Raw genomic sequence first — 15,839 nt, forward strand, 5'->3', positions numbered from 1 at the left:
AGAGCTATATTGCTCAGTGGGCGTTATCTGATCAAATAAAGCATTGTTTGGTTTATATTCACCACCACCTCAGATTTCCCTGGTGCAATTTGCTACAAATCTCATACTTTACAGTATTTTAAAAACAATTATCCTGATGACGATTGCTTGTGTTGCGATCCAAACGTAGTTTTTTGTAAAAAGAAAATTGTGCTACGTGACTTTACCGAAAGACCCAAAGAACATTTAAAAAAGTTTTTGACTTGGTGATTCGTTTGTTTCTCAATTCGCTTGGTCTGGTGAGGGTTGCGGCGGCAGCATGACTTGGTATTCCATGATTTGTATAGTCATAAGGTAATAATGTGTGTATCAGTGTGTAACTTGTGTGTTTTGAACCAAATTCTCTGGATATCGAGGGAGATAAAAAAAATGCTTAATTTGATCTGTTATTTGTGGGTTAAGCTTGTTGATATGTTGAAATGCAGGCAGTCATGATTAGGACTGGAAGGAATTGTGGAGTGCATTGACACATGAAAATTTCCCATCTTGTCTGAAATTTCATAGAGAATGAAATTCAAAATCTGTCTGTTTTATCAAGGTGAAACGTGAGGGGTTTTTTTGGAATTAGACATGAATAATAAATAGAAAATGACAATCTTATTAATCAAATCACATTGTGTTAATTTTTGGAAACAACACAATTTAAATACCGGCTTTAGATATCCAAATTGGGAACGGTCAACCAGAGTCAGTTTTCACGAGTTATTTTTTTCTCTCAAAATACTCCAAATCTGCTTGAAAAATGATACACATTACATGTCATTGAGTTTAAACTTCTCGTAATAGCCCAAATGATGGCATTCAGGTGGAGCAGCTTCATGATATTTTACATGAAAACGATAGCACTGTAGAGTTTTTCTTTCTCTCTGATCACTTTTGGGAATTGCTACCCAATTGCTGTGTTGTTTAACTGTACAGACATCACGGGAGCTGAAGATTTCAGGAGCAATCGGACCATGCATTTCTCTCAATGCCAAGGGTCCCAGTGTGTCTGAAAACGTATGTGTTTTGCTCTTAATTGTCATATCATCAGCCATTGTAATTTCCTAAGTAATAAATGCCTTGTGATAAAAACATTTAAGTTACCCTATATTGTGTTTTAGCTATTGGCAGAAATTAATTAATTTAAATAGCATCATATCTTGTGACAGACCCAGATTTAAAAACATGTATTTGCTTGTTTGGGAAAGATGTCTAAGTCCCATTTTGGCCACTTGCGTGTCCAGTGATATTCCTATTTGTTTCTTTATGTTTATTATTTGAACAAAATAGCTCAGCACTGATGGTGACTGTGTATTTTAATAGTTTATATGAAACACTTTTTGAAAATTTGCAGTTATGACAATATAAATGTTTTCTTAAAACAAAAAATACTTAAATATATATGGTATGAGCAAATAGAAACATCGTGGCTAATGCAGACATGATTAGCCGAGGTATACCTAGCTCTGCGATCTTACATTTACTTGCAAATTCCATCTCTAGCCCTGCCCACTTACCCTTGGTTTGTACCCATCTCAAACATTTCACCTTCGGCTGCAGTAGCTCTCTCGCTATATTTCTTCCTGCCTCAGCAGTCCGCCTGCTGTATTTTTTCACCTGAAGACGGTTGCTTGTGTTGCGATCAAAACGTCGCGATTTTTTTTATTTGATTATTTTTGCTATCTACGTGACTTTTACCGAAAGACCCAAAGAGTATAGAAACATAACAGTCCAAAATGTAGACGTATCGTTGTGGTCAATTAATTGTGAATTTTTTTCAGGAAATTGGGGTTGGCGGCACTAGCCAGTGGAAGGTGTGTGGCCTGGACCCTAATACCACCTTGGCACTTTATTTTGAGGTTGTCAATCAGGTGAGTAAATACGCATTTTTCTTTTACACCAGCTCCAGTGAAATCCTTTATTTTATCATCAGCCATGTTCTATCCACTGCTTCCCAAGCATTGGCATTCCACACGGTCCCATGATGCCACAAACCATCTCGCTTGTGCACACGAGTTGAACCCAATCCGTCATCTTGGTAATGGTCACTTTTTACAGTGAGAAATGCAGTAAAAAAAGTATGTGTGCTAGTTTCCATTACCACCATTCGTAAAGCTTTTTAACTACGTCTCATACATTAAACATAACATAATAATGCTTTTTACGTGTTTTTATTTATATTGGTATTGCAGCGCATGTGTGTGTGTGTGTTTCTTGCCACAGCACAACGCCCCGATTCCACAGGGTGGCCGGGGGGCTGTGCAATTTGTGACTCAGTACCAGCATTCAGGTGGCCAGCGACGCATCCGCGTCACCACCATCGCCCGGAAGTAAGTTCCGTGCATCATTCCACACGTGATATTTTATACTGCACCCTCCAGTTGCTCAGGAAACCCCTTTTCCAGTATGCCCCCACTCCATTATTTATACCCTACCACGCACAGAGCCTTGTTGTCACCCTTGGCACCTTATTCTTGGGGTTTTTTCGGAAAAGTCACGTAGGTAAAAAATTCAAATTAATTAAAGTCAAATAAAAATAAAATACAAATCACGACGTTTCGGAGGCAACACAAGCTACCGTCTTCAGGTGGAACCGTCACAGCACGATAGCTGTATCAAGTAAGAGAAATTCCAAGAAAACAGTCCTTGTATATATACTGGTTGAGGGTGGGAGGAGCCAAGGTAGGCCCTGAATAATATTTTTGTGAGGTTCGGTGCGGCTGAAGCACGCTGTTAGGAATGAGCCTTTGTTGTGTAAACTATGTGCGGCTGATGTAAAGGTGCGTGTAAATGGGACTGAGCCTTTTGTTATGTAGAGGTGGTGCGGCTGAAACCGCTGCCAGGAATGAGTCTTTGTTGTGTAGAATGGTTGAACTGGGAGGTTCTAAGAGTTGTAAAGGTGCGGCTGCTGTGAATGGGACTGAGCCTTTGTTATGTAGATGAAACAGCACTTTGTTAAGTTGCTGGGATTAATTCTAGATTTGCTAAATATGTGTGGTAAAACTTAAAGTAGGAAAACCAATGTGTGAAAAAAGAAAGAAGAAACTATACGGTAACCGGTAGAATAGCGCCTGTCAAATAAGATGGTCCAAATATGTGTAGGGGTGTTAAAGAGAGGGCCCGTTATGCATGGCAGCCTATGGAAAACAAACACAGTGGGCGGGGCTACGTAAGTGCACGAGGAGGTGCCCTCTACGACGTCCGAGCCAGACACCCTGGGGGGGGCTGGTTCGAACGTTATGATCCCCCGGGGCCCCACCCCTCAGGGAGGGGTTGGGTATAAAAGGGGATGTTCAAAGGGCTCGAGTCAGTTATGTTTAAGCTAAGGGAAGAAGACTGAAGACGTCTTAGATAGAGCCCTGGACTCCCCTAGTTCGATGTCCTTTTCAGGGCCGGACAGGACTGAGCCAGCGGCGTAGTCCCGAAAGCCAGAGCCGGTGCTCTTGTAAGAGCTGGTCTGGAACTCCGGGTACCGGGCCCGACTTACCAGTGTCGGGCCAGTTAGCCTCCCCTAGCCCATTAGTGGAGGATTCGGGGCTAGGACAGAGTTAGCTAGGGGTGTATCCCGAGTTATACGGGTGAGGGGGCCGATACCCCCTCGAGTGTTATATGCCCACTGTTGTATTGTGAAATAAATATACGTGTGCCTCAACCTCGGCGTCAAGCGTCCTCACCGGTACTTCAACTGGTGTCAGAAGTAATTCGAACATGGACACGCGGAAAACAGCGCGGGCCAAAGTACCGCAGGAGGAAGACACTGCTGAGATCGTCGAGCCCGAGACGGCTCCACAAGACATGGTGCAGCCGGGGCCTGACGCCTCCTTACCGGGGCATCGAAATGAAGAGGGGCCGCAGCCAGACGCGTTACGGCTGGCTCACGGGAGGCTGGCGGAGCTGCTGTATGCCGCTGCCGCCACGCTGGAGACCATCACGCGATTGGGGGCCGGTGATCCAACACGGGGCGAGGCGAGCCAACGACCAGGGCGCCTTCCCGCCATTTCGGAGCAGTCCGAATTTGAAATTCCCGCCATCGACGCTACAGCTGTTCAGGGCGTGGCCAGCCTGAACATCCGCTCCGACATCGCCGTCGCTGGAGCTGCAGCGTCATCACCGCCGGAGGGTGCGTCATCACAACCGCGACAGGCGATCCCATCGGCCGTTCGCACCGACGCACAGCCGAGTGGTGGTGACATCAGCCTGCGGGAGTCTACAACAACCGCTGCGCTTCATCAGAGACTGCCCCCGCTGAAGGAGTTCATCGGCGCGGAGGGAGACTGGGCCGGGTTTCGCCGACGTTTCCTCGCCCATCAGGAGATGGCGAAATGGTCCGATGAGGAGGCTCTCTGCGCGCTGCCGGCGCTCCTCGACTGGCGACGCGCTCGCCGCACTCACATCGGCGGCGAGAGAGAAGCGGTCTACGTTACCGATGGCGCTACAGCTGCTGGGCGGGGTCTATGGACCATCAGCCGAATGCCGACAGCAATTTTACGACCGCAAGCGGGGTGAGGAGTCGCCCCTAGCATACCGGACGAGCCTCCTGGCGATGGCTAAGTCGGCCTTCCCTCGTATGGACGACGACGGCGTGGACGCTATGGTCACGGAGAAAATCCTCCTCCTGGCAGACGACCTTGACATCGCTGTCGTCGCACAGGAGGACGCGGAGATGACATCGCTCCAGGCGGCAAGGTTCCTACACGCCAACCTCCTGTCGCTCCGGCGGAAAGCCAGCAGGGCATCGGCGGGGTGTGCGGTGGCTGCAGCCACCCTTCCGACGGAGGAGCTCTACGCCGTCGACCACCGACGGCAACAGGCGACGGGAGCACGGTCGGGCCGGGACGGGTCGGGCCGTTCCGACCATCCGTCACCTCCGACGGCGCTCCCGCGGTGTTTTAACTGCGGCGTCCGGGGCCACGTCGCCTCGGGGTGCCGCTCTCCTCGTCAGCGCGGGACGACACCTCAACGGGACGACGGGCCTCATCACAAGCTCCACCATCATAACCCGGCGAGTCGCGGCACCCCACATGTTTGGCCCACGCACACGCCCGTCACGCACTCAAACACCGCAACGAGAGGGGGGCCGATATCGCGCACCATCGCACCATCACGCACCACTTTGGGTACTCATATCGAACCCGGCCAGTGGTCCGTGCTGGCCGATCGTGTGGTAGCCGCATCGTCGGGGTCGTCGGCCGTTGTGGGGCACATCGACGGGGTTGAAGTGCGCATCCTGGTCGATACGGGAGCATCGGCGACCATTATTTCGGAGTTAATATACAATATTCTCCCTGTCCAGAGCCGTCCTTTGATGCCTGTTAACGTACCATTCTATGCGGCTAACGGGGGCTCACTTGGCATCATCGGACAAATTCGGGCCCAAATTTGTGTTGGGGAAATTAAATTGTCTGGGCCGATTTTTGTTTCCTCCTCGCTGGCGGTTCCGTGCCTGCTGGGGACGGACTTCCTGGCCAAAATGCTGATTAGGATATTAATCGACCAGGGATGCATTGAGCTCCCGTAGGGCAGACGCATGGCGTTTCTGCCATCACCCGTTACGACTCGGACGGCGTTCGCGACGGTGCCGGCATTCGTAGAGAGAACGGTGCGCGTCCCTCCGGGGGCACAAATGTTGATTCCCTTGAAACTTCGGCGACTCTTCGCTAATGGTATTGCGGCCCAAGGGGTTCTGCTGGGGCCGTCTAGGGCCGGGGTTAGTGGACCTCATTTACTCCCGGCCCAGACCATAGTAAGAGGGGACGGTGAACCCTTCATCGCGGTCCTCAATGTGGGCTCGCAGACGGTGGTGGTCCCACAGGGAACCGTGCTTGCTCACGCAACGCCGGTGCCATGTGAGGAAACCGTCGCTAATCACGTCAGCGTTGTCCCTGCGCCGCGACCGCATTCGGACAGCGATGAAGGGTGGCTCGAGGCGCTTTGTGCGGGATCGACGGACCTGTCAGATTCAGAGCGTCAACAACTTAAAACACTACTGCGGGAATTTTCCGACGTTTTTAGTCGGAATAAATACGATTTGGGTTGTACTCACCTGCTGCGTCACCATATTGACACGGGTGACAGCGCGCCAATTCGCCAAAATCCGTTTCGGTTGAGTCCCGCCGAAAAGGACCATGTCAAATCGGCTATTGATGACATGTTGGCCGCCGACATCATTTCTCCTTCCACCAGCCCTTGGGGAGCGCCGATCGTCCTGGTTAAAAAGCAGGACGGTTCGTTGCGGTTTTGCGTTGATTTTCGGCGCCTTAACAAAATTTCGGTTGCCGACGCATACCTGCTCCCTCGGATGGATGAATCGCTGGACGCCTTGGCGGGAGCGCGATTCTTTTCCACACTCGATTTACTTTCGGGATTCTGGCAGCTTCCTCTGGACGATGATTCAAAGCCTAAAACTGCTTTCCGTACACCGCACGGCCTGTTCCAATTCAACCGGTTGCCGATGGGCTTACACTCAGCGCCGGCAACTTTCCAGCGTTTGATGGAATTGGTTTTGGCTGGATTGCAATGGGAGTCGTGCCTCATTTATTTGGATGACGTTATCGTCTTTGGTAACTTTTGACGAACATCTCCAGAGGTTGCGGGCGGTTTTCCTAAAGATGCGGGCTGCTAATTTGAAATTCAAACCCCAAAAATGCCATTTGTTGCGCGATTCGGTGCGTTATTTGGGGCACATCGTGGGACGCTCAGGTATTGCTACCGATCCCGCCAAAACGCAGTGTGTCAGCTCCTGGCCGACTCCCACCTCGGTGGGAGAGGTCAGGAGTTTCATTGGATTCGCGTCGTATTACCGACGGTTCGTCGCTGATTTTGCGACAATTGCCAAACCCCTGCACGCTTTAACATCTAAAGGGGTTCGGTTCCACTGGGGTCAAGAGGAGGAGGCTGCTTTCTGCTCCCTTCGGGACGCCCTGGTAAAAGCCCCTCCTTTGGTTTACCCCGATTTTTCTAAGCCCTTTTTGCTCGACACCGATGCGAGCAACACGGGTATTGGGGGTGTGCTTTCCCAGGTGGTTGATGGCGTGGAACGGGTGGTCGCGTACGGTAGTCGGGTGTTGTCTCCTGCGGAGCAAAGATATTGTGTCACCCGTAGGGAACTGTTGGCAATTGTCTATTTCATCCAACAGTATCGCCCATATCTGTACGGTCGGCATTTCACCGTCCGCACAGATCATGCGGCACTACAGTATGCCCTGCGAGTTCAACAACCATCGGGACAGTTGTCTCGATGGTTGGAGGTTCTCCAGGACTTTGATTTTGAAACCACCTACCGTAAGGGCGTTCGCCATACGAATGCGGACGCTCTGTCGCGCATGCCAACCACCTCGGAATGTGCATGCCTCCTGGGGTCGGGACGTTGCAGGCCTTCAGGGGACGCATCGGTTCCGGTCTTGGCAGCCACCGACGACGACGAAACTTTAATTACTAATTCGATCGAACAACAGGGAAGAGATTCCCTGTTGGGGTTGCCCGTCACTGAATGGGGGCGCCTCCAGATGGAGGATACCTCCCTCCTCGGGTGGCGTCGTCGCGTCGGGGGTGCTGGGCGTGTGAAGGGTGATTCGGATGCATGGGAAATGGTGCAAGGTCTGCTGATGCATTGGGACGGGAAATCCCAGCGACATCGGCTGGTGGTCCCTTCTGGGTTGCGAGGCAAGGTGGTGTGGGCCGCGCATGAGCGCCTATTACACCTGGGGACCCAAAAGACTCTTGCACTGCTACAACTTGATTTTTTTTGGCCTGGCATGACGAGGGATGTTGGGGATCTATTGGGATCATGCCCTCGGTGTGCGCAACGGAAACCGCCGGCGCGGGAGTCTAACCCGCCCTTGCAATCGATCAAAGTGTCCAGAATAAATGAGCTTGTCGCGCTGGATATTTTGGGCCCATTTCCCGCCACCCCCAGGGGCAATAGGTATTTGTTGACTGGTGTCGAGTATTTTACACGCTGGCCTATGGCCTGGCCCCTTGCCAACCAGTCGGCAGCAGCCATCGTGGAGGCCTTTGTTCAGGGATACGTCCTGGACAAAGGTGCTCCGGAGCGGCTGCTGACCGACCAGGGCAGAAATTTTTCCGGTAAATTACTCAAACAAGTCTGTGACCTTCTAGGCACGAAGAAAATTCGTACCTCCCCGTACCACCCGCAAACTGACGGGATGGTCGAGCGCCTGCATCGCACCATTACGTCAATGATGTCACAGCAGGTCTCGGACTCACAGACTGACTGGGACCTGCATATTCAAGGGGTCTTGGCGGCATACCGGATGGCACCCCATGCAGCTACAGGATTTTCCCCCTTTTACCTCATTTACGGTCGCGAACCCGACCCGCCTGTTCGCGCCCAGCTGCAGATCCCCGAGCCGCAAGGGAAAACTAAATTGGCTGACCACGTCAAATTTAATCTGGCCAAATTAACAGAGGCGCGGAATGCTGCAATGCTTAACTCGGACCTCCGTCAAAAGGCGAATGAGCGCCTCAGGCTGGGTCGGGCGCACATGATACAGTGGAAGCCGGGGGACAAGGCATGGCTGCACTGTCCCCAAGTGCCACTGGCAACCTCCTCTAAGCTCGTGCGGCCGTGGCGGGGCCCTGTGGAGGTGGTCGAAGTTTTGCGACCACAGTGCGTGCGCATTAAATGGGGGAAGCGGCGATGGTTCGTGCACCCCTCTAGGTTAAAACCCTTCGTTGCGGTACACAAACCCACTTCACACATGCGTGGCCAAACGTCGTTCTCACCTAATGCCTTGCCGGCCGTGCCACCTCCAGGTGCATCAGGACTGACGGGCTCACGCCCGACCACCCCTCCTGGGGATACCGACGGTCACGCGGCATCGGATGAGGACTCACTCCGGGACGGACAATTGCCACCTGACGGTCCGCCACCCGGGGTTACCCCGTGTGAGGGGCCCGCGGCAAGGACGCGCGCAAAAATGCGCAGACTGTTATGAGGCCGGAAGATGTGTACATAGGTTGTGTTCATCGTGTGTTGTGTGGGTGGTGTGTTCCCTGCCCATTGAATGTACATATGTTGGGTTCATTGTGTGTTGTGTGGGTGGTGTGTTCCCTGCCCATTGAAATGTACATACGTTGGGTTCACCTGGTGTGGTGTGTATGGTGGGTTCCCTGCAAATTGTATATAGGTTGTTTTTTTACGGAATTCGTATTTATTCAAGGGGGGTGCGTCGGGTTGTTTTCTCTTCTTGCTGTTGCATTTTGTTGTGTTCTTGTTGCTGTTCTTGTTATTGTTGAAAAATAGTGAGGCACACGTGCGGTCAAGGTGTAAATGCACTTTTATTGTCATTTTTGTATGTTGGCAGCCGGGACGGCTGCAAGCTATGCGGGGGGGGGGGGGGGGGGGGGGTGATGTAGGGGTGTTAAAGAGAGGGCCCGTTATGCATGGCAGCCTATGGAAAACAAACACAGTGGGCGGGGCTACGTAAGTGCACGAGGAGGTGCCCTCTACGACGTCCGAGTCAGACACCCTGGGGGGGGGCTGGTTCGAACGTTATGATCCCCCGGGGCCCCACCCCTCAGGGAGGGGTTGGGTATAAAAGGGGATGTTCAAAGGGCTCGAGTCAGTTATGTTTAAGCTAAGGGAAGAAGACTGAAGACGTCTTAGATAGAGCCCTGGACTCCCCTAGTTCGATGTCCTTTTCAGGGCCGGACAGGACTGAGCCAGCGGCGTGGTCCCGAAAGCCAGAGCCGGTGCTCTTGTAAGAGCTGGTCTGGAACTCCGGGTACCGGGCCCGACTTACCAGTGTCGGGCCAGTTAGCCTCCCCTAGCCCATTAGTGGAGGATTCGGGGCTAGGACAGAGTTAGCTAGGGGTGTATCCCGAGTTATACGGGTGAGGGGGCCGATACCCCCTCGAGTGTTATATGCCCACTGTTGTATTGTGAAATAAATATACGTGTGCCTCAACCTCGGCGTCAAGCGTCCTCACCGGTACTTCATATGTGTAGTTAAATCTTTTTTTTTGTATGGTTAATAACATCTTTCCAATGATTACTAAGTTTATACCCATCATCACGGTTGAAATTATGTCTGTGTTTGTATATTTGAATGGCTTCGTGTACAAACCTTTGATGGTAGCCAGGAGGTTTGCAGAGCACCTTGGTCTCGGAAAAGACAATTTCATGAGAGCCCACAGCGTTGTAGCAATGATCAGTTTTTGTTTATTTTATTTTACTTTTATTTTACTTTTATTAATTTAATTTTTTACCTACGTGACTTTACTGAAAAAACCCAAGAATATGAATCCTTGCAGTCACAAAAGCTTCAAATCTACCCTTGGCACCTGTCTGTCCTCGCCACAACCCTGGTATCACCTGCACAACTCTGTCATGCAAAGTTGTTGCAAACTTCATGTTGTCACGCATGACACCTTGTTGCACATCGCGCACCCAATCGTACCTTGGCAACTTCCCCTTTGGTTGCTTTAGCCAATTAGAAGATGTTGACCACATATCTGTAGGCTGCAACCATTTGCAAGAGCTGCCTGGTCCCCCTCAGACGTATACAATGCCCTTGAATACACATCAGAGAGCTAGACTACTGACATAATCTAAATTGTGCTTATAGCACTCATTTGGGAAAGTGTTTGTTATGAATAAGCCTCATGCAGACACGGCGTGCTTTGTGAACGCATTTGTGTCTGCACTGACCGACTACCTTGATGGAATTGACTGCGCATCCATGATTCCTGCTGCTGTCTCCGTGTTACTGCGTGCAGCTGGGTGGACGCTCAGACCCAGATCCAGCACATTGCAGCGTCATTCGACCAGGAGGCGGCGGCCGTGTTGCTGGCGCGCCTCGCCATGTTCCGCGCCGACACAGAGGAAGGGCCCGACGTACTGCGCTGGCTCGACCGCCAGCTGATCCGCCTGGTTCGCCTTGTTTTACACCACCCCCCGCCCCTACACGCGAGCATTTGTCCTTTTGTCATTGTGTTCCTTTTGGTGGGAGAAAGGTAATAGTGAATAAATTGGTAAATTCGAACTCCGTTGCGCTTGACCGGCAAAAGGGTTGTGAAGCGGCCTCCGTTCCAGCCCGTCACTCGCAGCAGTCCTGTGCCTTTGGAATAGGAAAACCTGTGTCCATCTCGATCTGGCACAGCCAGGTGTGGACGTGGCTAGCAAGCTGTATGCTTCCTATAGCCACTTGGTCTTGCTGCACCCCTTGACTTAACACGTAGCTGTAGAGTGGCACGGACCGGGGTGTTTTCCAACATTGGTCTGATTTGACTGAACAATGATAAAGTAATCCCCTATTGGCGGTCATAAGGTTAATGTAGGCTAGTACTTGCTGCTGTTGTTTGTCTTTAGTGAGTCAATTGATAAATGTATATGCATGTTGGACTTCTTTCGCAACGTACGTAGTCAACCGTGCTAATCGGAGGTTCGGGTGTGGGATGACCCAAATTGAACTTGACTATATTTCATAACTGACTCATGGTTGATACGAAGAAAGTCCAAAGTCAATGGCCACTTAGGTAAACAAGAGCAATGAGCGGTTCTCATCTCCACTGATCACCGTGAGTCCGGTGATGGACATTTGACATTTGTATTGGGAGAACCACTATTGTCTACAAAGTGGTATTAATTTAATCGGTCCCAGAGGTATACAATAATAATAAACCTAAAAAGCATCTGTGACAATACCACAAAGATATTTAAGGTTGAACGCAATTCCATCAATTTTGATTGAGTTCAGGATTTTAAATATGAAAGGTTTTAAACTCGATTAGTAGGAAGTGGCATTGATGAGGTATTTATTGTGTTCAATCTTGGGTGAAAAATGCATTTCAGATTCAGCATTGAAACCAACACAAATAAATATATCACTTACCAAGGTTTGTTTGCCGTGTATTAAAATATTTGAATAAATAAAATCTGTTATCGTGTTCATTGTCCCAACAGTGCCAGAAGTTTGGAGACTATCACAAGGACGACCCCACCTCATTCCGCTTCTCAGAGACATTCTCTCTTTACCCACAGGTATTTGCAAAAAGCTGCACTTATTACGTCATTAATATACACCAATTTAAACAAGATCCCTGCATGTTCTGAAGAATTGTTTACCTTGAAGATACAATTTATACAATATAGATGAAAACTGTACCTTATGCCCATAGGCTTTTATACAGCATTGCTGTATTCCACAAGCATTGTCTTATGTCGTTTTATAAATAGTTGTCTTTCAGAAGTGTGCCAATTACAATCTGAAGTGAAAAGAGGAAAGTAAAACATGGGTAATTGAACATTTCTAAAACAAGATAACTTTTAAATATTTATATTAAGGCCAAAAAAGCAAAATTATTGAACCTGTTCTGGGCTATCCCCAGGTCAGCTTATCCTTAAATGAGTACCTGGTATGATTTTTAAATATCAATCGTGGGTAAGATGAGTGTCGCCGGGCATGGCGTTGCCGATACTTATCCCCTTATGTGCTGTGCTGGCCTTAGTCGTACCTCCGTTTAGCATGGTTTGCCACGTACAGTGCGAAAATAAGTTCTACATACATACGTAGTCGGTGTTTATTAACAACACACGCTTCGATGAAATGGGAAATGTTTGGTGTGTAACCTGGTTCCCTCTCTCCCAGTTCATGTTCCACCTGCGCCGCTCGCCCTTCCTGCAAGTGTTCAACAACAGTCCTGATGAGTCGTCCTATTATCGTCACAACTTCATGCGCCAGGACCTCACACAGTCCCTCATCATGATCCAGCCTATCCTCTACTCCTACTCCTTCAGTGGCCCACCCGAGGTGACGTGTACTTACCGTGACTTCGACAACACAACAACTGTCCGCATTAAGTTATCGTGGAACATCATAATTTTATGTATCCACGTATCAGACCATGTATAAAAATGCTCGTCACATTTTCAGCAGTGCTTAATAGAAGCTGTTGTAAATTCGCTTTTGCATATTTGTTCAATTGTATCCTTCTTCTTCCTAGCGTTGTTCCCGCTGTGGCACAGGGTCCGCTTTTCGGCATTGTCTTCTCCATTTGGCTCGGTCCAGGGCATCTTCAGGGGATGCGTTGACCGTCTTCATGTCTTCTCCTTTATTCGATCCATCATCCATCACTTCTTCGGACGTCCGCGTGGACGGCGGCCCTCTGGCTCAATACGCATGGCAGTCTTGGCCACTGATGACTCTTCACTTCGCATCACATGGCCGTACCTCCGAAGCCATGCCTCAAGCATCTTGTCCGCAATGGGGGCCACACCTAGTCGCTTCCGAACGTCTTCGTTCATGACACGATCCCATCGAGTCAGTCCAAGGCTCCATCTGAGCGTCCTCATCTCCATGGTGTGGAGAGCTTGTTCGTGTACAGTTGTGGCTGGCCAGCACTCGGATCCATAGAGTGCCTATCCGGCATTTTCCGATCACAGAGGACTCCGGTGACTTGCCTCCACTTCATCCATGCCGCATTGACTCGTGACCTCACATCAGTCGTGATGCTTCCATCTGAGCTGATGGTCACTTTCTTCAGATCTTCTCCGTCAATGCTGATGGTGCCGTCGGTTTTGGGGCCACACTCCATATACTCCGTCTTTATGATGTTGAACCTCATCCCGTTTTCGTCCAAATGTTCCTTCCACAGGCGCGTTTGTCTTTCCAAATCTCCTCTCTCTTCATCTGAGAGTAGGACGTCATCCGCATAGAGAATTGACCAGTGCAGGGGCGTGTGCAGGTCAGCAGTGATCCTGTCCATGCACAGGATAAACAGGAGTGGTGACAGGGCCGATCCTTGGTGCACTCCAACGCTGATGGGAAATGGCGGTGATATGCTCACTGCGCACCTGACTGCACTGGTGACGTTCTTGTATAGGAGTTGCACCCAATGCACGTAGGTTTCAGGAACTCCATGGGATCGAAGCGAGTGCCAGATGAGGTCGTGGAGGACCCTGTCAAATGCCTTTTCAAGGTCTAGGAACGACACGTGCACAGCTTTGTTCTTCTATCTGTGCCTCTCCAGCAGGAGCCTCGCCGCGAATATGGCGTCCGTAGTGCCACATCCTATGACGAAGCCGCATTGGTTGGGTGATAGGGTGATGATGTTTCTAATCCTCGTGTCCAAAACTCGCTCAAAGATCTTCATCGCATGACACAGGAGCCGGATTGGCCTGTAATTCGAGCATTCTGCCACGTCCCCTTTACCCTTCCAAATTGGAACCGTCGTGCTGGTCGACCAGGCTTTTGGGACCTCACCGGTGCTCGTGATGGTGCTGAAGAGCTGGGTAAGGAGGGCAGCACCCTGCCTGCCAAGGATCTTCAGGCCTCAGCAGGGATATCGTCCGGGCCAGTCGCTTTCCCATTCTTCATTCTCTTGATAGCTTGTTCCACTTCGATAATGGTGATAGGCAAAACGGGACCGAGGACGTGTTCAGCGCTAATATTCGGTGGGTGGGGAAATTCCTGGTTGCAGATTCCAGAGAAGTAGTCGCTCCAGCGTTGAAGGATGGCGGATGGGTCTCTGAGAGCGCTGTGATTCTCATCCTTTATGCATTTAACCTGACCAATATCCTGAGTCGAACGATGGCGCGCCTCTGCCAGTCGATAGATCTTATTGGCACCTTCTGGGGTGTCCAGTTCGACATACAGTTGGTCGTATTGAGCTAATTTCACCGCTGCTACTACTCGCTTCGCTGCCGATTTGCAGTTTCTGTAGTGTTGGTAATCCAGATCTGCGAGCGTTTGGCGCCACTTCTTGAAAGCTAGCTTCTTCTCTTTCACTGCTAGCTGCACTTCTTCGTTCCACCACCATATTTGCTTGTCAATGAAGCGTTTTCCCGGCTTAGTTAGCCCCATTGCTTCCGTTGCTGCTGTGCACAGTTCGCTGGCGAGATCTTCCCAAATCGCATTCGCTGGTCGGTTGGTGTTCACGTCAATCTAATTGAGGGCGACTCTCAGCTGATCCTTGCATTCCTTCATCCGACACCACTTAATTCGCTGCTGTCCCGTTGTTGGTGGGCGATGTCGCTGGCCAATGTCCATTTTCATGTCCATGACCAGGATGCGATGTTGTGGGGCGATGTTGTCCGATGGTATGACTTTAGTGTTTGTCACCGTTTTCAGCTTATCCCGCTTGACAAGCCAGTAATCAATTTGAGTTGATCTCCCACCACTGGCGTACGTAATGAGATGGGACGGTCTCTTCTTGAAGAAGGTGTTGGCGAGGACAAGATCATGGGCTTCCGCAAAGTCCAAGGCTCGGTTTCCCTCATCGTTCCGGGTACCGAATCCTTGGCCACCATGGTTTCGAGGGTATCCATCCCGGGCGTTTCCAACGTGTCCATTTAGGTCTCCACCAATTACTAACTGCTCTTCTCCGTTTATCGATTGCATGTGTCCATCAAATTGTTCCCAAAATTCCTCCTTGGTATCTGCTGGGCAGCCAGACTGCGGCGCATAACAAGATACCACCCGGAGGCCTTGGTCGTTTGAGTTGATTTCGATGGACATGAGGCGATCGGAAACACGGTGGACGGCCACGACGTTGTCTCGTAGATTTTGGCTGACTGCGATTCCAACGCCGTTCTTGGTGTTTCTTTCACCGTTGTAGAACATCTTCTTAATTCGTTGTAGAACAGTTTGTATCCTTCTCCAATCTCCCTGGCCTTTGCTCCACTCCACTTCGTTTCTTGGATGCATACGATGTCGATACGACGGGCCTTTAGGGCAGCTGACAATTCTCGACTTCTCCCTGTCAATGTTCCGATGTTGAGTGTTCCCAGTCGTAGTCGGACTAACTTTTTTAGCCTGCCCCGTCCATGAGTAGATAGCCCTCGTCCACTTCTCGCG

The 15,839-nt window shown here is 50.2% G+C and overlaps 2 protein-coding genes across 5 annotated transcripts in view; both read left to right on the plus strand.

The window, feature by feature from the left end:
• LOC133361601 (protein transport protein Sec23A-like) overlaps nt 1-15,833 on the plus strand; it is a 39,060-nt gene extending 23,227 nt beyond the window's left edge. For all 4 annotated transcript variants that reach the window (XM_061580563.1, XM_061580554.1, XM_061580547.1 and 1 more), the window contains 6 exons: nt 958-1,038; nt 1,803-1,892; nt 2,245-2,351; nt 10,762-10,915; nt 11,948-12,025; nt 12,633-15,833. In XM_061580563.1, coding sequence (XP_061436547.1) covers nt 958-1,038; nt 1,803-1,892; nt 2,245-2,351; nt 10,762-10,915; nt 11,948-12,025; nt 12,633-12,896 — 774 coding nt within the window. In that variant the 3' untranslated portion in view covers nt 12,897-15,833. The remainder of the gene's footprint in view (nt 1-957; nt 1,039-1,802; nt 1,893-2,244; nt 2,352-10,761; nt 10,916-11,947; nt 12,026-12,632) is intronic.
• LOC133361617 (uncharacterized) lies at nt 2,366-9,369 on the plus strand. Its single transcript, XM_061580583.1, has 2 exons — nt 2,366-5,023; nt 8,797-9,369. Exons 1-2 carry the CDS (start codon nt 4,352-4,354, stop codon nt 8,809-8,811), a joined length of 687 nt encoding a protein of 228 aa, XP_061436567.1. The 5' UTR covers nt 2,366-4,351; the 3' UTR covers nt 8,812-9,369.
• Nucleotides 15,834-15,839: the final 6 nt, after the last annotated feature.

The sequence above is a fragment of the Lethenteron reissneri genome, chromosome 8 (assembly GCF_015708825.2).
Source record: "Lethenteron reissneri isolate LAM-NWPU_2019-01 chromosome 8, ASM1570882v1, whole genome shotgun sequence".
In the NCBI taxonomy this organism is placed as follows: Eukaryota; Metazoa; Chordata; class Hyperoartia; order Petromyzontiformes; family Petromyzontidae; genus Lethenteron; species Lethenteron reissneri.

Excerpts from the sequence above, each read along its gene's own strand:
- LOC133361617 (XM_061580583.1), top strand. The coding sequence starts at position 4,352 with ATGAGGAGGCTCTCTGCGCGCTGCCGGCGCTCCTCGACTGGCGACGCG.